Source organism: Rhipicephalus microplus, chromosome 6, assembly GCF_043290135.1.
Source record: "Rhipicephalus microplus isolate Deutch F79 chromosome 6, USDA_Rmic, whole genome shotgun sequence".
NCBI lineage: Eukaryota > Metazoa > Arthropoda > Arachnida > Ixodida > Ixodidae > Rhipicephalus > Rhipicephalus microplus.
The window spans coordinates 138936734-138962914 of record NC_134705.1 but is presented as its reverse complement, the minus strand read 5'-3'; the positions used below and the strand labels follow the sequence as shown (position 1 = coordinate 138962914).

Sequence of the window (26181 nt, the reverse complement as noted above, 5' to 3'; positions counted from 1 at the left end):
ATGGTCGCGTTTGTAATAAAAAAAAGGCGCGGGGGGGGGGGGGAGGGCCCTTTTTGCAACCATATTTGCGATAACTGATAGGCACTCAGACCTTTGCAAAAGCGGGTAGCGGAGGGATCATCCAAAGTAGACTTCAACGAAACACGGCAATAACAGTCTATTAGAGACCTATCGCTTAACGAATTCAGCAAGTTAGAATATTCGCGGTAACTCCTGTGACGCTGGCTGCGGCGGCTGTGTTTCCGATGGAGGTGGAAATGTTGTAGGCCCGTGTGCTCAGATTTGGGTGCACGTTAAAGAACCCCAGGGGGTCTAAATTTCTGGAGCCCTTCACTAGGGCGTCTCTCATAATCATACGGTGGTTTTGGGACATTAAACCCCACATTTATACCAACTTCTGTGACGCTACTTCGACCGCGCCGCAGTTTTGAATGGGCTGCGAGAGCGAGCTTCATCTCAGCGTGCCGCGCACCCAAAATCTAACGATCTCAAACTGGCTCGCCTTGAAAGCAATCGAACGTCGTTCCTACAGTGTGCATTTATTTTGTGTGCGTGCTGTTGTGGTCATGCCACCTGATAGCAGCTATACATCGGCCAGAACGTGCGCTTTTCTTTCGGTCGTGCACAACCCGAGAAGATTATCAGTGCTGCGGCGCGAAGACAGCGGGTTACCGGGCGATATAAGGTCTGACATCGTGGGCACGCGCGCTTGTCACTTTTAGACCTCCGTGGCAGCACCATGAAGACGTTCGTGCTGCTGGCGTTGTGCGGCGCTGCCTTCGGTGAGTTCCACGAGAGTCTAGGCGTATTTCTTATACACGCTTGTAACAACTCCATTCCAATGGCAGGAACAAAAGTTCTGCAGCATGAAGTCTTTTAAGATAAGCAAAAATTACTTATGAGGTGTCTTTTTACATTGGTTGGAGCGAGAGAAAGGCCCGCACGAATGAGGACGTACACTTCCATCTGCATCTTGAAAATTACTAGCAAAGATCGTTTGTTCGAACGCGGCTGATCCTCCCACGGTCGAACTTATGGACAAATATAGTAAGGTGCGTGTTGAAAAAATTAGACGCGAAGCAGGCATAGCTAAATGATCATTTGCTTCTTTCGTGTTCATTTCTTTTTGACTTGATATCATACATAACAGGCAAATAACAATGCTTTATTGAACAGAGTGACTTTCAAACCACTGATGTAATGCGACAAGCCATCTCGATATGTGTAATTATTACATTTTAGCTATACGGTGTGGTTATTCGCCTCTTTAATATAGTGCTTTATTAAGGCCTTCTTCTTTCCTTTCGTTCTTGCTTTTTTGTTTTTTTGTTTTTGTTGTATCTACGAGAATCTTCCGTGTTTTTATACATGCTCGGTCGTATAACTTCTCCGCAAGCATCCGCAGAATGAAGATTATGCGCGCTTTTTTGCTTTAAATGTGAGTGGAAATATCGCAGAGTCTTCACGTGACGATATCATGTCATGGGTCACCTTGAACCACGAAAGCATTGCTCTTACGTATAATCGGTGTTTCGTGGCGGCACGCCGTCGCTTGCCACCACGCATGCACGTTCGCTCTTGGAAATATATTCCATACTTATGGAAATATATCATCATATGGAAATATATTCCATATGAGAAGTGCACATAACTCGACCTCCCTTCTTCTCAATAGATGACATTTACTGACTCAATTGCTCCCAATGAGTCAACTGACGAAGAGCCAATACAATAAACGCAAGCGTGTGTTTTTTCAACACACACAATCACTTGCGTGAGTGGAACGTCACAACGCAATGGTATTTTTTGGGGAGTTTAAATGCTCATAACCTTGAGCCGTTGATTGATTGATTGATTGATTGATTGATTGATATGTGGGGTTTAGGTCTCAAAACCACTATTTGATTGATTGATTGATTGATTGATTGATTGATTGATTGATTGATTGATTGATTGATTGATTGATATGTGGTGTTTATGGTCTCAAAACCACTATATGATTATGAGAGACACCGTTGTGGAGGGCTCCGGATAACCTTGAGCCGTGTTTCTGGACAGTTAACCTATAGTGGTGACTAGGTCTACCGTTGCCCGTGATCTAAATGACAGTTCTGTACAGTAGTAAAGTGGATAACTTGGCCACAGTCACGTGATATTTGAAAAGAAGCTCGTATTGCCATGTCGCACAGCTAAATATAACTTGAACACAGCGGCCGTTGCGAGTTGACGGAAACGCAAAATCTCGTACTGTTCATAAGTACACAGCGCCAGTCGGATAGACGTGAAAGTCAGACCGTACATACCAAAAGGCGGTTGAACCAGCTTATTTGCCTAGGAGTTATCTAAACACGTTTACCACACCTGTTCACAGCATGCGCAATGCTATAACAATGCCTTTAACAGCACCAAAACATAATATTTTCGGGCCCGTCAGGCAGGAAAGATCATGCACTGCTCACGGATTATGTAATATCTGGGGTCTACATTGCCAAACCATGAAGTGGTTATGAGGAACGCCGTATTAGAACGCTCCAGAAATTCCGATTATCCAGTGTTCTTTAACAAGCACTGACACCGTACACTAAATGGGGCTCCAACATTTGGCTTCCATCGGAAACTGAACGCCGCAGCCGGAATGAAAACCTTTACTTTCGGGACAGTTCAAAAAGAGTTTGTGAAAAGGTATAGCACAGAAGATGACCTGAAGGGCATCTCGTTGCAGCCTCTGGTGATTACGAGTCCCACTGCGTGGAAGCGGCCGACCCAGGACCATGCAAGGCGCACATTCCAGCATGGTGGTTCAACGTGCATTCGGGAAAGTGCGAGCAGTTCGTTTATGGCGGTTGCGAAGGAAATGAAAACAAGTACAGGAGTAAAGAAGAATGCAGGAAGACCTGCGCCGAACTGTCAAGTAAGTCGGCTCCAGTGCAAAGCGAGAACAATATAGTTTCTTATGTTTCGCATCTGTTAGGCTGCCGCGTTGAGACATCCTCGTTGCATGTCAGTTCTGCCCAAATCTGCGGCGCGCAACAATGTACGTGACACAAATTCACAGCTTCGACGCAAGCGAGAAGCACCGAATGGGACAGCGATAAATTGTAGCAATACACAATATCCGTGTATACAAGGTCTAAGCACGCATATTCACATTCTAGCCCTAAGCTGGGCCAGTCACCAACTATTCACAGGAGGTTTTTTTGACAATAGCTTACACGAAACCGCACCATCTTTAATGTACGTTTTCGTAATTATACACAGAGGCTAAAAGTGAATTACGTCGTGATCGAGCAGCATGCTAGAGCATAACTACGCCGCGACCCCGTACAACAAATGCAGATACTGCGTAGAATAGGGACTCGCAAGACCAGTTGGTAGATAGATAGATAGATAGATAGATAGATAGATAGATAGATAGATAGATAGATAGATAGATAGATAGATAGATAGATAGATAGATAGATAGATAGATAGATAGATAGATAGATAGATAGATAGATAGATAGATAGATAGATAGATAGATAGATAGATAGATAGATAGATAGACAGACAGACAGACGGATAGACGGATAGACGGATAGACGGATAGATAGATAGATAGATAGATAGATAGATAGATAGATAGATAGATAGATAGATAGATAGATAGATAGATAGATAGATAGATAGATAGATAGATAGATAGATAGATAGATAGATAGATAGATAGATAGATAGATAGATAGATAACCTCTGGCACAAACAGTTTTGTGTGTTTGCTTTCGAATTTAGTAACAAATTTAGAATTACTGTTACCGCGGGGATACATATTACACGTAACCAAGCTGCACTCCTTTACTGCACGCAACCATAATGCATTCGATGTGAACAGTACCATAACGTCCGTTCTAAGTGACGTAAGAGGATAACTTTGACACCAGTGTATTTAAATACATCTTCGGGTAGAGCCCCACTGCTGGCCCCCACCGGTAATGCACATCATCACAAGAGCACGATTGGCCACCCTGGTGCAGCACTTGGCCACTACCTCCAGCATAAATGCACCAAAAATCTCTGTGTCCGGACACGGTTTCACTGAAATCTTAACTTGGCTACGTTTATTGGTAGAACGCTACCTAGTGAGGCTACTCCAGCAGTGCTAATCGAGAAATCAGAGGGTGTTAAATGGGATGTAATAGGGCTCAGTGAAGTTAGAAAGACAAGTGAGGCTTATACACTACTGAAGCACCAACAATTCCTATGCTGTCGTGGCTTATTCGACAGGAGAAAACTATAGGGTTGGGTTTCATATGCATAAAAATACAGCGGGTAACATAGAGAAATATTGCAGCTTCGGCGAAAGGGCGGAAAGCATCGTAATTAACTTAAAAAAGAGGTACCAGAAAACGTTGGTACGGGCTTATGCACCTACATCCAGCCATGATGACGTATTAGCTGAACGCTTCTACAAAAACGTAGAATCAGCAATAGCATACTGCACTGATGGGCTACTTTTACGCAGGCTGGAGACCATGAAGTGGGGCAATCTGACATTGGGTCTATAATGAGAGGGGTTACTAGTGGAGTTCAAAGAATGTAATGATTTAGGGATCTTCAATACCTTCATTAGAAAATGGGTATCTGTAAGAAGAGTCTTAATCGCGAAATTAAAAAGTAGTTCATTCTGTGTGCACACCCTAGCATCGTACATCATGTGGAAGAAGTTGGCAATATCCGCTTCAGTGACCATAGAGGGTTAAGGCCTCGAATTCGCATAGACGGAAAAAAACAGCTGAAACTCACACGAAAGAAGTCAATTAATTAGCTAGCCAGGCATGTTGCTGGGATATTGCGTTCGTGGTATCGTGAACATTTATAGTATACTCTCTCGGTTCACATCTATACAACAGTCATTCGGATAACTTGTTATTTCCTCTATACCGCACGTCTCATCATTAGTACTAGAGAGGCAAAGTTTGTCTTAGGGAGAATTTTTTCTTTTGTGAACTTTCGTTTTTGTTAGACCGCGTAACAAAAATCTGACCCGGAGGCGTCTTTATTAGCGAAAAGCTTATCCGCCCGTTTCTTCGCTGAGCGCTGTTACACGTTGTGCCTAGCTGTAACTGAGGGAACGAGTGCAGCGAGAAGCCTACTTGCTCGGGCGCCTCGAGCCACGCGGATCATCTCTTGCTCGCGGGTATGTCCCGCGTCCGGCGTCCGCACTCCCACTACGCATGCGCGACTCGCCTCCTTCCCTATATCCAACAGCTACGCGTTACTCTCTAATCTTCTATCCTACCACATGCTTCTTCTCGCTCCCCCATTGCGAATGCGCATCCCCTCTGTCTCCTCTCTAACGCTCTCTCTCTCTCCTGCCTAGCAACGCCAACGTAGTGAGCGACGAATAACCTACGTTCGCTCCCCCTCTCCTCTAAGCATTCCTCCCCATGGCGTCTTGGAATGCTGAGGCGATTAGCGTCTGCTAACGAGTTTCTAGATCGAGAACACCGACTGCTGCGCTGCAGAACTACGACGCTCCGTGTCACCCCATGGTCCCCTTTTGTGTATATGGTGTTTTTTTTTTTTTTTGTTGCCGCCGACTGGATTGCATTTAGGCCACCGCCGCTGAAATGGAGAATAGGAATAAATCAAAGCTAACGATACATCTGCTAGCACTTTTAAAAATGAAAACAAAATAAAGCTTCGTACCTAACTGCATTCCGATCGGTGAAAAGAAAATAAAACAATAAAATACGCGTATGACTAAATTCCAATGAACATACAACAGAACAAAAACCAACATTTCGAAAAGTAACAAAAGCTAAATAAAAGCAGTATTCTGTGTTCATTTCACTTGCACGCATGTTAAAAAGGCTTCGCATCTGTATATATCGACAAATAAAAACACGCACACAAATGCGCTCACATTTGGCGTTAAGCATTTTCGTAATCGTCCATTCTCGTTTTTTTTTTCAGCATCCTTGAACGTGAACACCGGGCGCAAGCTCGAGGAATCGCAGCCACATGGTAAGAAAGCACCCTCTGTATAGGCGACATTATGAGCCGCCCCATGAGCTTGTTCAGATATGTAAATGCGCATATGTGCCCTATTCCACACACGCTCGAGCTATCACTGGTGGCTTAGGTTAGTCCTGCGCTCCTCGATTACGTCTTCTGTATTATTGCATGCACCTATATTTCGATATATGCTACCAGCAAGTTTGGCAGCCTAAATATTTTTTCCTGCTAATGCACAACCACACGCAACACTTGTATACAACGTCACTCTTTCACCGCGCAGAACCCGGAAATGGCTTTGAATTTCATGGGGCGATCGGCCCCTGATTCAATTGAGATCTGAGCCTGTCTTTCGCAGTGAACCCATTCGCCTGTTACGTGGCACCTGACCAAGGACCATGCCGTGGGTCCATCCTTCGCTATTACTTCGACAACGACACACAAACGTGCCAGAGGTTCACCTACGGAGGCTGCGAGGGCAACGCGAACAACTACGAAACGGCGGAGCAGTGCAAGGCCAGCTGCAAACGTGAGTAGCCAAAATACGAGTATCAGCAGGTCAGCGGGGCCATGGCCTTTTGTTGGTATGTTACAATACTCGGCGACCACTTGAGGGCGTTTTCCTTTACCTGGAAGCAAAGTTCTAGCTGTAATCGTCCCCATAATCATTGTCACAATAAATTTGAATTTAAAGGGCCTCTTTTGGCGAATACCAACGCGCACAAACACTAAAGCATAGTTACAAGTCTATTTACGCAACAAGAGCGCTGGAGAAGATCAGGAAACAGAGATTGCTCTGCACTCAGCACCTTTATTTTATAAAATGGTAGAACTCGTGGGGCGCCGAGTTTTTACGAAACAACGAATGTGCCTCTCTGAAAACACAAGAAGAAATCATATTAATTTGTCTAGTCAACTTTTGTCACAGTGCAAGCGGAACGAGTAAAGACTGTAGGCAGAAAATTTTGAAGCCAGAATTCAGGTGACCATTCCTCTGCGAACATATTGCTTTAGTTGTGTGCCTTAACCTGGGCAAAGGATTTCGTCAACGTTTGCACAGGGCTTTCGTGTTTCTTGGTCTTTTCAAAAGTGTCATTTGGACGCTTTTAATATACATCAATTATACTGTAAGCCCCAAATATCCCTGCCTGTCATTCCTGCTCCGTGATAAAGATTACTTACAAAAGAAAAAAAAAAGCTTCGCACATTCCACATTTGATGGTAGTCAACGGACGCGTTGAGCCGGTCCCGAGTTTGGTGATACAACCAACGACGTTACATTGTGGCTGAAGGACATTGATTTAGGCGCGCACTACATACCGAAAAACAAAATGTGGACCTCTATGCACTTTCAAATGTTGTCTACGCTTTGTCCTCCCACCTTTACGACCTACTGAAGTTCTACTGAAGTTTAGGTCCTTTGTGTTTTCGCAGCCGAGACCGAGTACGAAGCCAAATGTCTCGCCAGGCCCGAGAGTGGGCCGTGCCTGGCGTACATGCCTATGTGGGGCTACGATTCCAAGCTGGGTCAGTGCGTGGAATTCATATACGGCGGCTGTGACGGTAACGACAACAAGTACACCACTGAGGAAGAGTGCCTAAAAAGCTGCAAGAAATCAACCCCAGGTATTGTGTCCATGCAAAGTTTGCGCAAAGCTCATTTGCGCAATGTAATCTGAATGGGCATCACTGATATATATCTCAATGGGGAGCATTCTTATGACGAGGAAAATCACCCTTCACGGTGGTCGAGTGGCTAAGGCACTCAGTTGCTGACCCGCCGGTCGCGGGATCAAATTCGGGCCGCGGCGTCCACATTTTCGTTGTGGTGAAAATGCTTGGGGGCCATTTGCTTAGATTTAGGTGCACGTTAAAGAATCCCGGTTCGTCAAAAATTCCACAGATCTCCAATACGGCGTCTCTGTTATTTCAATGGTGTTTTGGGGACGTTAAACCCGAACAATTAAAGTGAATATAATCAGAAAATGCAGTCATTCCTGAAATCAACGCTAATGGACTGACGCCACGAAAGTTCTTTGTACTATCCTGGCATTTGTACTTCATTGCCCGGACGCGGGTAATACCTGAATGTATGAAATGAAATTATATTTAACACATGAAGATCAGATTAAGTGACACCTGCACTTAGGCCAACAATCAGTATTGATCACATTCTCATATTTGAAAAGAAGTTGTTACTTACAAGCTCAACCAGCGCAATAACAAAACATCCAAGTGAACTGCCTGACATTGACCCTTTTCACTTAGTGATTTCGAGTCAAAGTACAAAGCCTTCAATTCACTCTGGAAATTAAAAGTCATCGTTTCAAAAATGGTAAATTGCACGCCTACTGGGAGTTGGTTTCATGCGTCATCATCAGCGTGTAATTATCTACCCTTCATATTTTACCTTGAATCAAACTTCACAAGGTTAATCGACGCATTTTTGCATGCGTTGTATTTGTGTGCAAATTGTGGGCTTATCAGGAATGTCGCTTACACTGGCGTTTAAAAAAAGGAAATTTTCGTCTAGATCGAGTCACGTAAGCAATCACGTTAGAAGACATATGTGAGTACAATAAAGACAAAGTCCCTTTACGATGCGATGGTGTGAGTACCATAGTTAACTTCTATTACTAATTCCTCCTACGTCAATAAATAATTGATCATAGCTTGCTGAATAATGAGATTACTAATTCAATGTTTATTAGACTGCACTAGAAGCCGATCCAAGCGTTGAACCACTAGAGATGTTTATGATACCTGTCACAAAGGTGCAAATATGGGATGTTTATTCAGTTCTTATAAAGTACATACACATACGGCAAACACAATTGACGTAGCACCGACATTACGCCTGCATAGGGCCTTTTTTTCCCAAGCAATTTCAAGACTTGGCAAGGCTTAGTCGTAGAACAAGTGACTCTCAAACAAAATTCTTTAGTTCAATTTGTGCTGGGATTTTGTTTTAGCCCTTGATTCATCAGGCCAACTGTTGCGATGTCCGTTTTTTACAGACGTTGTCGCACTTAAACTGCAAATGTCAGGTATCGCCATTTCCGGGAAGATATAAGCTGTACAATATATATATGAGATCCAACAGAAAATAATTGCAAGGAGTGTATAGGGAAAGTTAATTGAACCAATGTATTGTAAATAAGAAGAAAGATAAGTGGGTGAAAAATATAACTTGCCGTGAGCAGGAATTGAACCTACGACCTTCAAATAACGCGTTCAATGCTTTATACGATCTTTTGGCAATATTGTCTGTTAGATCTCAGTAATATTGTGTCAAAACACGGAAAAACAAGAAGCCCTTAGGTATACACTTTTCCCCTTTATATATATATATATATATATATATATATATATATATATATATATATATATATATATATATATATATATATATATATATATATATATATATATATATATAGATATATACGTATGGGATATGGCACAAAGGGAGCGTTGTCAACAAGGATAAATATATTTATTTCCCAACAGTTTAGGGAGGGGTCCTCCCTTCATCGGGGGTGAGTTATACTAACATGAAGTTCCAAACTTCGTTGCTGCCGCGTCCCTCTCGCCTTGAAAAATGCTTGCGAGAGTGAGAGAACTAAAAAAAGAAAGAAAGAAAGAAAATAAGAAACAGAAAAAAGAGAAGAAAAAAGGAAAAAAAGGAAAAAAAGAAAGTACCAAAGAGGAAGAACCACTGTCAACACAGAGAACGAAAGTCAACATTGAGAACGAAACCAAATGTCCGTGTACGTCCACATCCGGTTCTTATCCCGTGCTGGTCAGTTCTCGACGTGTGTCGGGCCACCCAAGATTGTCGCCGCGGTGGCGGGAGGGGTCCGTGACGGCTTGCGTAAGGAAAGGGTTTCCCTTAATGGGTCGGTCGGCTCATTAGGCTCATATATATATATATATATATATATATATATATATATATATATATATATATATATATATATATATATATATATATATATATATATATATATATATATATATATATATATATATATATATATATATATATATATATATATATACATATATATTTATTTATTTATATATATATATATATTGTGATGTACTAGACAGAGAACAAGAGACAACACCCGATCCTGGGCCAGCTGTTCTTATTCTGTACTTCGTCCTTCTCTTCTTTGCTCTAGCTACCCACGCGCCAAAGCGCCAGCGTCTTTCTTGGTCATGACACTCGGCCATGACTGCGCGCGCCCAGATCTGGCGGCAAAATTTCTGGTGGGTGGGCTTGGCTGCATCGTGGTGGTCAGCCCGGACCACAATGCAACATGGAGAGGCGGTCTGGGGGAAGCGTCTCTGGTGGACGACACTGGCTGCCTCGAGCACGTCACTTTTTTTGCACGCCACGATGTTTCTTGAAAAAGTTCTGTGAACTCAGGCGGCCGGCACTGGCTGCCCCATTGCGGCCGACGCTCTCGGCCGTGCTGCGATTTGGTCCCGGTATCCCAAAGGTAGATCTGGCGGTCGATATACTGGCTGCATCTCGGAGGCCGGCATCGGCCACGCTGAAACTGGGTGCCAGAGTCTTCCATAAATCGAGACTGGCTGCATCGTTGTGGTCGGTCTCGGCCATGCAGAGACTCTCTGTGGGAAGCAGCTAAACATGCACCTGACGGCGCGCTTCGGACGGGCCACAAAATCAGCGGCAGACGTTGAACTCCGGACGAGGCTAGCCGAAAGGGTATCCCAAAAAACGCGCTGGGTACCTTGGCTTGTGTCGAGAATGGGTGCGCAACTTCTGAGATGTGTGGCAGAGAACATAATTTACGGCCGGTTTTGCATCTTCGGCAGGACATTTTGGGAAGCTGTCATCGTATTGACTGCTGTCTGCATCTTGAGCGCCAACTTTCTCCTCAAGATATTGGTCAGTGAGACCAGCAGTGATTACCCTGGGCTCAACCGGCGCCATGACCGTAGGCGGCTCAAGCATAGGCGATGTTGGTCTCTCCACTTGCCTCAGTAAAGGTGGTATTGGGGCTGGCTTCTCTAACTGAGCTGTAAGAGGACTGGTATTAGCCTCTTCCACTGACATGATGGCGTCGCGTACCGGCGCGGGTACTAAGAGAAGCAGTGGCGTGTCGCACCTGCGTCTGACGTCGTAGGACAGGCGGAGAAGCTTTCTGCCGCGCTGCTGAATGGCTCCGAGGAACCTTCGAGGTGTTGCTCCACTTCAGCTCGGTGTGCGAAAGGGGTGCGTCGGTGAAGGGAAATGCAGCACAGTCGTGATGATTATCTGAGGCTGTTTTGTTGGAGCAACGCCCTTCAAAAGGTCCGACTTCGGTAGTGGCCTCTGGCCGCAGTGAGCTTGCTTCGGGTATCGACAAAGTGTCTAACTTCTCGTGTGGTAAGCTGTAGCGCACAGCTGCAGCCTCGAGGTGGAAAGCCTCTGGAGCTTGCTCCTCGATACCGGTCAGGTTGGACGGGGTGGTGGTGGAGAGGTGGTAAGGATTACGACCAAAAGCAGCTATGAGCTTGCAGCTCCACTCCGCCCATGGCTGCTGCTTCCAGCCTTCATACCGGTGCTACGCCGCTGCACCTTCCCGAAGACGGTCTACAGCCACGGTCCGTTTCTGAGACTCCGTCCAGACCTCGCGCATTGCTATCGCGTTGACGATTTCCACCCAGCTGTCGGCGTCGTTCCGGACCCCGTGGAATTCCAGTAGTTCGCAGACGGCTGGTGATTGTGAGGTGGCAGGTGACAACGCAGAGATCACCGACACGAAGCAGTCGAGCTGCTGTGAGAGCTCGATCAGAGAAGACCGAAGCTCCCTGCGTTGCTCCGGTGTGTTTGCCTCAAGGTGGTATGAGGCACTATATCGAACACTGCGTTAATGTCACACAATGCTGGCAACAATGTAGGAGTTCGCTCGGCGATCAACGCTGTCAGTTTGTTAGTCTCAGCGCGGAGCAGTGCGATGGTACGCCGCAGTTCCCCGGCACTGTCGCACGAGGCTTCTGAACCGCTTTGGTTCGCGTCCGTTAAGTACGTGGTTCTAGTAGTACTCGCGGTGCTGACGCGCACGTCCAAGGAAGCATGAACAGCGTTTCTTGGCGGCTTATGTGTTGGAAGAGTACCGGACAGGGAATGCAGGCCGTGGGAAGCTTGAACAGCCTTCCCAAAGGCCAGGAGCCCGTGCGTATTACGGTCGCGAAGTGGTAGCATAGTGTCCATTGGGTGATGCCCTGGTACCGCAGAGGAGGCATGGACACCGTCCACTGATGGTCCGATGGGCAGCTGAAGCGACGGCCGGGTTGTTGACTCCATCGCCAAAGAAGCGTGAACGGCGTTCCTGGATGGAGAAGCCCGCACTGCCGTCGAACCACGATGACACGTACCGGTGGCTTCCCGCAGAGGGTTCACTTGTCGGCTTGCGCTGACGGCAGAATCCATAGCCAAGGACGCGTGGACGGCGTTCCTTGTGAAATGATACCGGTAACGTGCACTGCAGCCACCGAGAAGGCCTTGACGCCGTCTCCGAACGGTGGTGGCAGTGGCGGCAGTTGAACAGCTGCCGAGGAGGCCATGACGCCGTCCTCGAGCGGCGCTTATCACGGATGTCCTGGATGACGAAGCCTAGACAAAAGACTTCTTCTTCGTCGACTGCGCCATTGTGATGTACTTGACAGAGAACAAGAGACAACACCCAATCCTGGGCCAGCTGTTCGTTCGTTTGTTTTGTTTGTTTCCCTGGAATGATGGCTCCCCACTCAGGGGGATTGGCCAAAAAAGCGTAGTGCAGTTTTTCTGTGATCATTTGAACTATGTGCAATGAACTGGTATTATAATAAGAATATACCAAGCGTTCGGACACGCTCGGTGACATAGCATCCTTACCCGCAGATCCCGCGGAACAGATGAGGGTCATTTTCCAAATGCTCAAAGATGTTCACACCCGCTCACTGGAAAGTTCGAAGGTACAGACCGAATCAGCGGCTGATGTTAAAGCAATTAAATCTGGACAGAAATCCATCGAAACCAAGATCACTGCTATTCAGAACCGGCTTGAAGTACTGGAGGAAAATTATAAAAAACTAGAAGAACTTACCCAGGAAGTTAGTAGCATCCATACTCAGACAGATCAGCTTTCCGCTCAGGTATGCTCATTGCAAACACGCGTGCAGGATCACGATGACAGACTGCGACGCAACAACCTCATTTTCTACGGCATCCCAGATTCTGAAGAAACCTGGGCAATGACAGAGGAAAAAGTTATTTCCACTCTCAATTGCCACCTTTCTTCTCCCCTTTCCTCTGATGCCATTGAACGCGCGCATTGCTTGGGTACCTTCAGCCAGGGCAAATGTCGCCCAATCATAGTTAAATGCCTATCCTATAAAACAAAAGATGCGTTACTTGCGACACATATACACCTAAAGAAACATAACATCACTGTAGCAGAGGATTTTTCACCCGCTACACGTGCAGCTCGGAAAAAACTACTTGATTTTGCCAAGAGTCAACCAGGCCCCGTCAAGCATAAACTCAGCTACAACAAGCTGCTTCTGAACCAAAAATGCTACATGTACGACCCAAACAGTGATGCAATCATCAACATTCCAAATCGTAGTACACAAACCATTGCCCCGCCTGCAACTTCCAAGCCCTAGGAAAGCGCGAGGGGCAGTGGTCATGTGACTGTAGCTTCCATATCGGTCCTGTTTACTAATATCAGAAGTGTTCTTAACAAGTATAACTCTCTATCATCAGCGATCGACACATGCTCCGCTAAAATTATCGCGTTAACTGAAACTTGGCTCTGCGGGCAAGTGTGCGACTCCGAGATATTTTTAAACGCTCATCGCTTCTCACTTTTTCGTCGCGACCGTGGCACACAGAGAGGTGGTGGCGTACTTCTGGCTATTTCCAGCGATATCCCATCATCATCTGTACACGTTCATACTAATCTAGAAATGATATGGGCTGTGGTAACGCTTAGTCACCAGAATGTAGTCATCGGGGTATGCTACCGCCCACCCTCACCCTCGCCTACATTCAATAGCGAACTTCAAGATGCCATAAACGTTGTTAGTACGCGTTTCCCTACATCGCCGTTGCTCTTGCTGGGTGATTTCAATTTTCCCAACATAACCTGGAATTCCCATTCCCCTTTAATATTTCTACTTTCGTCCCAAGCTCGCGAATTTTTAGACGTTTGCTCGGTATTTTCCTTACAGCAAATGTGTACACAAGCAACCAGAATAGTAGCTCACGCTGCAAACACATTAGACTTAATTCTAACAAACAGTTCCGACATAATATCGCCCATAACGTACCTTCCGGGTCTTAGCGATCATTTGCTTCTACATTTTTCCATTAACTTAGCCCACCCGAAAACAAAGAAAAAGAAGAAAATCATTCGTGACTATAACAGAGGTGACTTTGAGGCAATCAACAATGACCTTTCTACCTTCACTGATCTTTTTCTTGACGGTTTTGACGATCGCAGTGTACAAACTAATTGGAATATGTTTTCAGATAAAATAATTCAACTCACTGAACAGTACATCCCACACCGCAGTGTAACCAACAACTCAAATGCACCCTGGTACAACAGCCATATCCGGCGTTTGTCAAACAGGAAAAAGCGTTTCTTTCGCGCCGCAAAACTTTCGCCTTCTAATGAACGTTGGGCTTTATATGCAACAGCGTCTACGTTGTACATTCAGGCCCTTCGAGATGCAAAAAAACATTTTCATTCCCATGTACTACCTTCCATGTTAACCACAAACGTTAAGAAATTCTGGCGAACTTTTAATCCCTCAACCGATGACGCTATCACACTGACCGATTCCTCTGGCGACCCCATTTCATCTGATATTTGTGCCTCAGTTTTTAACCGTACATTTGCTGAGAACTTTTCTGCCCATTCTGCTGTTAATAACCCCACAACAAACAGCCATACCTTTGAAAGTATGCCACCTATACTAATCAGTACACTTGGTGTTCTTGAGCTCATTGGTGGACTTAGCCTTCATTCAGCTCCCGGCTGTGATAATATTAGTAACAAGTTCTTGAAAAACACTTCGGCCTACGCTGCGTTAATCTTAACTAAACTTTTTCAACAGTCTCTTGATCAGTCCATTTTTCCAAATGAGTGGAAAATTGGGAAGGTCATTCCAATTCACAAGTCTGGAAGCAAGACATCTCCACTTAACTATCGCCCCATTTCCTTAACCAGCACATGTTGTAAAATGTTTGAGCATATTATTTTCACTAACCTTGTCGGTTTTCTAGAATCCAACTCTTTTTTCTGTTCAGCACAACACGGTTTTAGAAAACATTACTCATGTGAAACTCAGCTAATAACCTTTACTCATGCGCTACATCAAGTACTAGATCGATCATCGATCATTGACTGCATATTTTTAGATTTTTCTAAGGCATTCGACAAGGTTTGTCATAAATTGCTACTGCTTAAACTAAACACGCTTAATATTGGTATTAATTTACTGAAATGGATTGAGTGCTTCCTTTTAAACCGCTCACAATTTGTTTCTTTTAATGGCTTTAACTCAGAGTTTACAGATGTCTATTCGGGAGTTCCTCAAGGTTCAGTCCTTGGGCCTTTATTATTCCTAATTTATATTAATGATCTTCCTTCCGTTGTTAACTCTAATATTCTCCTATTCGCGGATGACTGTGTTGTTTTTAGAGAGATAACGAACTCTAATGATGTTGCCTCACTTCAGTCTGATCTTGGCGCAATCGCAGACTGGTGCAGTGAATGGCTAATGCAACTAAATATTAATAAATGTAAAGTCATGCGTGTTTCCAGAAAATCTTCCCGTCCACCACCATACCACATTGATAACATTCATTTAGAATCAGTAACTTCATATAAATACCTCGGTGTTTACATTACTGCAAACCTAAACTGGTCTGCTCATATCGAGCACTTAATTAACAAAGCTAACCGCATGTTAGGCTATCTTCGTCGAAATTTTTATCACGTTCCTTCCTCCTTGAAACTCCTGCTCTATAAAACACTAATCCGATCGAAATTAGGGTATGCCACATCGGTGTGGGATCCCACCCATATCGACTTAATTACTGCTCTAGAGATGGTTCAGAACAACTCTGTACGTTTCATTCGCGCTAATTACAGTCGCACCGCCAGCATAACTTCTATGAAATCAGACCTTTCCCTCCCATCATTATCACTGCGCAGAAAAGTGTCACGCATTGCCTTGTTTCATAAAATGTATCATCATCCTGATCTGCGCGATCGACTCATCCCTCAACCATCTTATGTATCCCATCGCACTGATCATCGTCACAAAGTTGGATTCGCTTCATGTAATGCTGAGTACTTTTATCAATCATTTCTACCACGAACCTCTCGCGATTGGAATGGCCTTCCCGCTGACATTGTAAACATTAATAACTGTAAACATTTTCGCAATTCTGTAGCTAATATTGTATACTCAGGCTCTTTCTAACTTATAGTGCGTCTCTATTGTACTTGCATATTTTGTTCCTTTTATTTTGTTACCTTTTTGTGCTTTTACCACTCCCCCTCTGTAATGCCTCTGGCCCTGAGGGGTATAATAAAATGAAATGAAATGAAATGTAAAAAACAACATATAAAGAGCAAATGAGAAAAAAAGAGAGTCAAGTTGAGTAATTTTGAGATTTGAGGTGTTATGATTACTACTCCGCTGCATTTACTTCACTCTGCCCTGAGGAGTAATAAATAATAATTTTTTTATTGAAGATCACAAAGGTACACGCTTGGTTGCCTGAATATAATCGCAAACAGCATTGAAAGCATCCCTGTGGCAGTGTCCCAAAACTGAGGCACCAAAGCTTAGCGCCGTTTCCGCCGTCAATCTTACGCCTATTTTCAGAAATGGCATAACTAGTAACCTTTTTCGAAGTATAGCGTAGTGGCGACAATACAAAAAATAATGATCTAGTGATTTTATTTCTCCGCAGAATGCGCAGAGGGCTGATCTTGTCTGACCAGCTCTGTGTAGATACAGGTTTACGGGAGGGGGGGGGGGGGGACACGACATTGAAATTTAGTAATTAAGACTTTGAACTTTTTGGACTGGCTCCAGTGGTGTTGCCATGGAAACATGAGGTGGTTATATTCTGTCCATGTAGTTACTTTTTCTCTCGTATTAGTGGAGATTGCTGATTTTCGATATCTTATTGCCGTGATATATTCAACATCTGGCAATATGGACAAAACTGGCCCATCAAGTGCGGCTCGTGCTAAGGAATCGGCCAATTCATTAATTTTACTCCACAGAGTCCCGGAACCCATAGTAACCTCAGGAGTCTGAACTGCGGGGGTACTAATGTTTTGAATGTGCTTAGAATTCGAGACTTCTCTGAAGCTGTCAGAGCTGCACAAACTGAAAGAGAATCCGTCATTATGACTGCGTTGTTTTGATTTGATGGAAGTTTTGGAAGAGCTAAAATAATCACCACGAGCTCCACTTCAAAAACTGAAGTAAAATCAGGCAGCCTCACTGAAAAGGACTAGTCAAGCGAATGAGAGGCAATGCCTACACCTGCCTTTTGATTATTTACGAAAGAATCTGTGGCTATTATATTTTTTAGTGTCCGCATGCTCCAAGTAATCCAATAATATGTTATTTAAAATTTCGAGAGATTGTTGCTTGGCGTTTTGGGGGAATATATCATCATACTCAATTATAACATGACAATTCGAGTCATTAGTCTCAATTACATTTCTAATGTTCACATTTACACTTTGTAGACTATTTTGTACAAACATTATCTGAGGTGTGTGAAACCGTGGCCAATGAGCACGAAAGAAGGCGTCTGGGTTTGCGATAAAAGCATATTGAGATCTTCTTGCCGGTAAGCTATAAAATTTTAAAAATGCTTGTACGGTCAAAATTTGAAATCGACAAAGTAGTGTAGGCGGGCGCGCTTCCTGGTGCAGTACGTTGATAGCCACAAACCTAGGGAGTCTCAGACACATTCGCAGTGCTTCTCGCTCCAAGACAACTAGAGGTTTCGTTTTATAAGAAGGGCCACCCGAGAATAATATGCAGCCGAATTCCATGATGGGGCACATATACATCTTGTACAACGTTATCAAGTTGTGCCTCTGTAACCCATTTTTCCGGTTACTTAGCTTGTGTAGTAAGCCTGAAGCCCGCTGTGCTTTGGTAGTTATATACTCTATGTGTGGACTCCAGTTAAGTTTGTCATTATAAGCGATTCCCAAATATTATATAGAGTCTACTTACTGGATGGATTCCTGTTTATATAGCATTGAAATTGAAAATGGTTCTGCAAGCGGAAACGCCATGAGCACACTTTTGTTGACATTTAACGATAACAAAATCGACTGCAACCAAATTTCTAACATGTTAATATACCTTTGTAATTTAAGTTGTAATGAGTAAATGCCACAGTCAGCAGCAAAGAATGCGATGTGATCAGCATAAATGTAGACAGTGACTTCTTGATCTGTTGGAATTGCGCTCATTAAAGCATTAAATAACACTGGAGATAATACTGCTCCTTGGGGAACTCCGCGCGTTTGTTTAAATCTAGATGAGGAACATCCATCCTTGACGCAGTAGAATTCTCTTGATTTTAAAAATTTTGCCACCCACTCAATAAAATATTGTGGGAAATTCGATCTCTTTAGCGTATTTAACAATATGAAGTGCTCCATACTGTCATACGCGTTGGCTATGTCAAGCGTTACTAAAGCAGTGTATTGCCTTCTTTTTCGCGCGAGCTGTATTCGGCTCTCTAAATCAGCATGGGCACAACAAATAGAGAAAGCACTACGAAAGCCGATTTGGTTTGGTTTTATTACTAAATTGTCTGCCATACAGATACTTACTCGGCTATGTAGAACACTCTCTACTAGTTTGACCATGTTAGATGTCAGAGAGATTTGTCTGATATTATCGACTGTTAATCCTACACCCGGATTATTTAGTATAGGAATCACCTTCGCTATCCTCCAATCCTGCGGCACCCCTGAGTTTTTTAAGGAGTAGTTAATAACATTGGCGACGTCCCGAGGTGATAAATTGAACAGAATTTTAATCATGGGTACTGTGATTCCATCTGGGCCAGGAGACGCACAGGGTAAGTGTTTAATCACGTTGGATACTTAAGTCTGTGTCACTTCGTCAAAGTCAGGCTTTGTCGTAGACTTGTGCCAGTTGTTTGGTACTACTGAAGTAAATCTCTTTTCCAGACCTTTACCGATTGCCTCAAAGGTAGTGGTCATTTCTTGCGCTAACAGATTATCACAAGCTGCATTAACTGGTGATGGCAAGATTTTCTGAGCTCTCATATATCGGAACAGTGCTTTTATATGTTTAGGCTTCGACAGGTATTCATAATGTCTTCTGTCATATTCTTGTTTAGCTTAAGCTACCGTTCTCTTAAAGCCCACAGCAATGAAGTTATAATCGGCCCAGTTTGGGGGGGATTGATTATGTAAGAGCTGATTCCAAGCTGCCTGACGTCGTCGGTGTTCTCTTGCCCATTCATCATTACACCAAAGGCTATATACCCTTTTTGTGGATTCAACAGTAAATTCGGCTCTTTTGTAGGATCTTTTAATGGCTGCGTTTATCTTCAGTGCTTTTGTATCATCGCTTTCTTCCGAGTGAAAAGCCAATGCTGACTTCAAATCATTCTTAAATTTAGTGCAATTTACAAATACTCTTACATTTGAACAAGATGGAATTAACGGGCAAGAAATTTCAAAACTTATCGGTAAGTGGTCATTGTTGGTGCCACAGTCCAGCGCTTTCCAAGAAGAAGTAGTAATTGCCGAACTGACAAAACTTAAATCTAAGGCCGACCTGGAGTGATTACGAATAAATGTAGGGGTTCTGACGTTGAGGAACGTCAGGTCATTAGCCATTGTCCACTCCCACAAGCGTTTCCCACTCAGATCAATTCTAAAACCCACATTGTGTGGTGGGAATTAAAGTCTTCAACTAAAACTTTCTCTTTACACCACGACTTTGTAGCTATTTCCAAACTTCGTGTGTCTTGAACTCCATTCGGAAATACATATTAACTAAAGTGAAAAGAGTTCAGTTGGGCAATGTAATGTCTACTGCAAAAATTTCGCATTCTGGCGACATATGTTTGTATGAGCATTTGACTTTCATACTAATTCTATTAATAATAAAGAAAGCTAGACCCCCACCTCTCGATGGACGGTCTAGTCGAAAACATTGGAAGTTATTTAACTGGAACAAATTATGTACAGATAGCCATGTCTCTTGTAATGCTATAATATCAGGAGCGAATTTAGAAGCCAAGTATACCAAATCCGTAGATTCAGAATGAATCGATCGGCAATTTGAATGGAGAATCTTAAGCGACTCTATGGTTTCGAAAGAGCTGCTTCCACTATAGCTTTCTCTAGAATGCGTTATTTCAAGAAATCTCTCTTTGCAAGGCTCTCCTTTTTCTTCAGATACTTTTTGTTCTTTGTTTCGGTGAGTTAGTTTTCCTTGACACAGGGGATCTAGATCGCTTCAGGGACCTAGGGTCCAAATCCATGTCATCGGAATCTATTGTATATGCAGCTTTGTACTCACTCAGACTCTGTATATCTACTGCAGAGAGTGCTGCAGACGGAGAATACGGTGGTGCGGTTTCAAATTCCCCATTTTGGCTGTGGACGCCTATTGCAGAGGCTCGAGCAGGCGGATAAGACGATGGCGCAGCTTCAGATTCACCGTCAGCTATTGGTCGTGAACTCTCAACATGTTGGGATACTAGGCCTGACTCTCCCGTTGTACCAAATATGCGTGTCATCTGGTTAGCCAAAATTTGAGATAGAGAATCGCAAAAGTTAGAAGCCAGTCGTTCCACGGCTTTTTCTAGAGCCTTTTCTACGGCCTCCGCTATATTCAGGGAAATCGACCCATTTATTTCTGAGAGATGTCGTGCTGCAACACTGGCATACCCCTGAGTTCTAGCCTGTATTTCCACTAGGGCTTCTCGTCGAGAACAGCGCCTACGCTCTATAACTTCAAGAATTTGCATTTCTTGAGCCTTAGCTGAGCAATCATGACTATCTGCACAATGTTGTTCGTTGCAGAGACAACATTTCTCTTCTTTAGCTTTGCAGTCATTTGTTTTGAGGTTGTCACCACACACTCGGCATCTGAGTTCTGACCTGCATACTTTAACAATGTGACCGTATCGCCAGCACTTCGTACCCTGGAGTGGTCGCGGTGATAGCGGTTCCACTCTGTATATTAGTGGCCATGCCTTGATTTCGCTTAAGAGATTCGCTCCAGCAAACGTTACAATTAACGACTCAGTCGGTATCTTCTGCTTCTCTACCAGTCGTGCACACCTATAAACGGAGATAGCACCAGTCACGGCAAACATCTCTAATACCTCATACGGAGTCAAGTTAACATCGACACAGCGAACAATACCTTTCACAGATGCCAGAGGCGGAGAATAAAGGCGCCCACCGGATTGGTCGCGAAACTCGAGCACTTTAATTGGTCTTGGACACAGAGCTGATCAGATGAAAAACATAGAATACCACCTCTGCCGAACTGGCGGACCTCTGTGATGCTGTGAAAGTGAGACGTCGCAGCTCTAAGCTCCGCCTGGACCACTTTCGGATTCTTCATCCGAATGAAGCCGTCATTGCTAGGGACGAGGGCCACAGGAACTGCGGGAATGCCGTTGCGAAGAAACTGATCCACTGGTATTTCCTGTGGCGGAAGTGAAGCAGACCAGAGGCAAGCCCCTGGTCCAGGTGAAGAAAACGGCATCTGAGTGCTTTTTCTCGCGCTAAAAGCGCTTACTTGGCTGTAAAAGCATTATAGGAACATTTAATAAAGACAAAGAAATCACAGCCACTACACAAACTTAGGCCAAAACCCTAGAGCAAGCACGACCAGCTACTTGCGTGTTCGAGGTACTTGCGTGCTTGTCCAGCTGTTCTTATTCTGTACTTCGTCCTTCTCTTCCTTGCTCTAGCCACCCGCGCGCCGAGGCGCCAGCGTCTTTCTTAGTCATGACATTATATATATATATATATATATATATATATATATATATATATATATATATATATATATATATATATATATATATATATATATATATATATATATATATATATAGAGAGAGAGAGAGAGAGAGAGAGAGAGAGAGAGAGAAAGAGAAGTAGAGCTTGCGTGAGCGGTCACAACGTGGTTTATTTCCACGTTTCGGCCTAGTCTGGCCTTCATCAGGATTGAGGGTACAGTTTATTGGTGCTCAGCTTTATACAATCTTAAATCAGGGGGGAGAGAGAGAAAGAGGGAAAAAAGAAAAAGAAGAAGAAGCAAAAGAAGAAGCAAAAGAAGAAGAAAAATGAGAATATAAGGTGGACTCCTCCGGGCACCCCCTTTCACTATTCCTTCTCCTTTCCCTCCATCTCTCTCCCTTTTCTCCTTTTCACCTTTAGAATGTCTGCGGTCTGTGTATCCTTCCTTTCACGAACGCATTGTTCCCGACGAGACGGTGCCACCTGGCTCTGGCGGTCCGGAGTTGCTCTTTTTCCCTACACCGAACCGCCAGAGCCGCCACACCGAAAAGCCAGAGACATCCTAAAGATGAAAATAAGAAAAGGGGGAGATAGAGGGGGAAGGGAAAATAAGAGTGAGAGGGACGCCCGAAGAGTCCATCTTATATTTTCTTTTTTTCTTTTTCTCTCTTCTTTTTCTTTTTTGTACCCATTAGGTATACACTTCTTTCCTATATACATACACACACACACACACACACTTATATATATATATATATATATATATATATATATATATATATATATATATATATATATATATTGTTACCATAGAGATACACATTACATGCAACCTTCCTTTATAGCACGCAACCATAATGCATTCGATGTGAACAATACCATAACGTCCATTCTGAGTGGCGTAAGAGAATAACTTTGACACCAGTGTATTTAAACACATCTTTGGGTAGAGCGCCACTGCTGGCCCCCGCCGGTAATGCGCATCATCACAAGAGCACGATTGGCCACCCTGGTGTAGCCCTTGGCCACTACCTCCAGCATGAATGCACCAAATAACTCTCGGGCCTCGGTCCCCAGTGGCTGCGAAGCACTGTCCAAGGCCGTGGTCATACCGGTCATGCCATGGAGGGTGCTAAAAATCTGTGGGTCCGGACAGGGTGTCACTGAAATCTTAACTTGGCTACGTTTAATGCTAGAAGGCTACCTATTGAGGCTATTCCAGCTGTGCTAATCGAGAAATCATAGGGTGTCAAATGGGGTGTAATAGGGCTCAGTGATGTTAGAAAGACAAGTGAGGCTTATACACTACTGAAGCACTAACAATTCCTATGCTGTCGTGGCTTATTCGACAGAAGAAAACTATACGGTTGGGTTCCATATGCATAAAATACAGCGGGCAACATAGAGAAATATTGCAGCTTCGGCGAAAGGGTGGAAAGCATCGTAATTGAGTTCAAAAAGAGGTACAAGAAAACGTTGGTACGGGATTATGCACCTACATCTAGCCATGATGACGTATTAGCTGAACGCTTCTACAAAAACGTAGAATCAGCAATAGCATACTGCAATGATGGGATACTTTTACGCAGGCTGGAGACCATGAAGTGGGGTAATCTGACATTGGGTCTATAGTGACAGAGTAATTACTAGTAGAGTTCAAGGAATGTAATGATTTAGGGATCTTCAATACCTTCTTTAGAAAATGGGTAATTGTAAGTAGAGTCTTAATCGCGAAATTAAAAAGTAGTTCATTCTGTGTGCAGACCCTAGCATCGTACAGAATGTGGAAGAAGTTGGCAAGATCTGCTACAGTGACCATAGAGTGTTAAGGCCTCGAATTCGCATAGACGGAAAAAAACAGCTGAAACTCACACGAAAGAAGTCAATTAATTAGCTAGCTAGGCATGTTGCTGGAATATTGCGTTCATGGTATGGTGAACATTTAAAGTATACTCTCTCGGTTCACATCTATACAACATTCATTCGGATAACTTGTTATTTCCTCTATACCGCACGTCTCAGCATTGGTTCTAGAAAGGCAAAGTTTGTCTTGGCGAGAAATTTTTGTTTTCTGAACTTTCGTTTTTGTTAGACCGCGTAACAAAAATCTGACCCGGAGGCGTCTTTATTAGCGAAAAGCTTATCCGCCCGTTTCTTCGCTGAGCGCTGTTACACGTTGTGCCTAGCTGTAACTGAGGGAACGAGTGCAGCGAGAAGCCTACTTGCTCGGGCGCCTCGAGCCACGCGGATCATCTCTTGCTCGCGGGTATGTCCCGCGTCCGGCGTCCGCACTCCCACTACGCATGCGCGACTCGCCTCCTTCTTTATATCCAACAGCTACGCGTTACTCTCTAATCTTCTATCCTACCACATGCTTCTGCTCGCTCCCCCATTGCGAATGCGCGTCCCCCTGTCTCCTCTCTAACGCTCTCTCTCTCCTGCCTAGCAACGCCTACGTAGTGAGCGACGAATAACCTACGTTCGCTCCCCCTCTCCTCTCAGCATTCCTCCCCATGGCGTCTTGGAAGGATGACGTAATTAGCGTCTGCTAACGAGTTTCTAGATCGAGAACACCGACTGCTGCGCGGCAGAACTACGGTGTTCCGTGTCACCCCATGGTCCCCTTTTGTGTAGATTGTGTTTTTTTTTGCTACCGCCGACTGGATTACAATTAGGCCACCGCCGCTAAAATGGAGAATAGGAATAAATCAAAACTAACGACAAAACTGCTAGCACATTTAAAAATGAAAACAAAATAAAGCTTCGTACCTAACTGCATTCCGATCGGTGAAAAAAAAATAAAACAATAAAATACGCTAATGACTCAATTCCGATGAACATACAACAGAACGAAAACCAACATTTCGAAAAGTAACGAAAGCTAAATAATCGCAGTATTCTGTGTTCATTTTACTTGCGCGCACGTTAAAAAGGCTTCGCATCTGTATATATCGACAAATAAAAACACGTACACAAATGCGCTGACATTCGGCGTTAGGGAGTATCGTAATCGTCCATTCTCGTTTTTTTTCAGCGTCCTTGAACGTGAACGCCAGGCGAAAGCTCGAGGAATCGCAGCCACATGGTAAGAAAGCACCCTCTGTGTAGGCGACATTATGAGCCGCCCCATGAGCTTGTTCAGATATGTAAATGCGCATATGTGCCCTATTTTGCACACGCTCGAGCAATCAATGGTGGCTTAGGTTAGTCCTGTGCTCCTCGATTACGTCTTGTATATTATTGCATACAACTATATTTTCATATATGATACCAGCAAGTTTGGCAGCCTAAATATTTTTTTCCTGCTAATGCACAACCACACGCAACACTTGTATATAACATCACCCTTTCACATGTACAGAACCCGGATAAGGCTTTAAATTCCGTGGGATCATCGGCCCCTGATTAAACTTAGCTCTGAGCCTGACTTTCGCAGTGAACCCATTCGCCTGTTACGTGCCACCTGACCGTGGACCATGCTATGCGTCCATCCCTCGCTATTACTTCGACAACGACACACAAACGTGCCAGAGGTTCATCTACGGAGGCTGCGAGGGCAACGCGAACAACTACGAAACGGCGGAGCAGTGCAAGGCCAGCTGCAAACGTGAGTAGCCAAACTACGAGTATCAGCAGGTCAGCGAGGCCATGGCCTCTTGTTGGTATGTTACAATACTCGGCGACCACTTGAGGGCGTTTTCCTTTACCTGGAAGCAAAGTTCTAGCTGTAATCGTCCCCATAATCATTGTCACAATAACTTTGAATTTAAAGGGCCTCTTTTGGCGAATACCAACGCGCACAAACACTAAAGCATAGTTACAAGTCTACTTACGCAAAAAGAGCGCTGGAGAAGATCAGGAAACAGAGAATGCTCTGCACCCAGCACCTTTATTTTTGAAAATGGTAGAACACGTGGGGCGCCGAATTTTTACGAAACAACGAATGTGCCTCTCTGAAAACACAAGAAGAAATCATATTAATTTGTCTAGTCAACTTTTGTCACAGTGCAAGCGGAACGAGTAAAGACTGTAGGCAGAAAATTTTGAAGCCAGAATTCAGGTGACAATTCCTCTGCGAACATATCGCTTTAGTTGTGTGCCTTA

At 44.0% G+C, this 26181-nt stretch overlaps 1 protein-coding gene and 1 long non-coding RNA gene across 5 annotated transcripts in view; one reads left to right on the top strand and one right to left on the bottom strand.

The window, feature by feature from the left end:
* The first annotated feature begins 626 nt into the window (after positions 1-626).
* LOC119167311 (papilin) overlaps positions 627-26181 on the top strand; it is an 87531-nt gene continuing 61976 nt past the window's right edge. For 2 of the 4 annotated variants that reach the window (XM_075866705.1, XM_075866703.1), the window contains exons 1-7: positions 627-782; positions 2723-2911; positions 5954-6004; positions 6354-6524; positions 7430-7621; positions 25112-25162; positions 25514-25684. In XM_075866705.1, the coding sequence (XP_075722820.1) occupies positions 740-782; positions 2723-2911; positions 5954-6004; positions 6354-6524; positions 7430-7621; positions 25112-25162; positions 25514-25684 (868 nt within the window). In that variant the 5' untranslated portion in view covers positions 627-739. The remainder of the gene's footprint in view (positions 783-2722; positions 2912-5953; positions 6005-6353; positions 6525-7429; positions 7622-25111; positions 25163-25513; positions 25685-26181) is intronic. The other 2 variants (XM_075866704.1, XM_075866706.1) reach the window with 2 other exon arrangements.
* Positions 12847-15131, bottom strand: LOC119185290 (uncharacterized). Its single transcript, XR_012884311.1, has 3 exons — positions 14548-15131; positions 13099-13239; positions 12847-12952 (listed from the first exon to the last, which is right to left on the bottom strand). It is a non-coding gene; the product is annotated as an uncharacterized LOC119185290 (long non-coding RNA).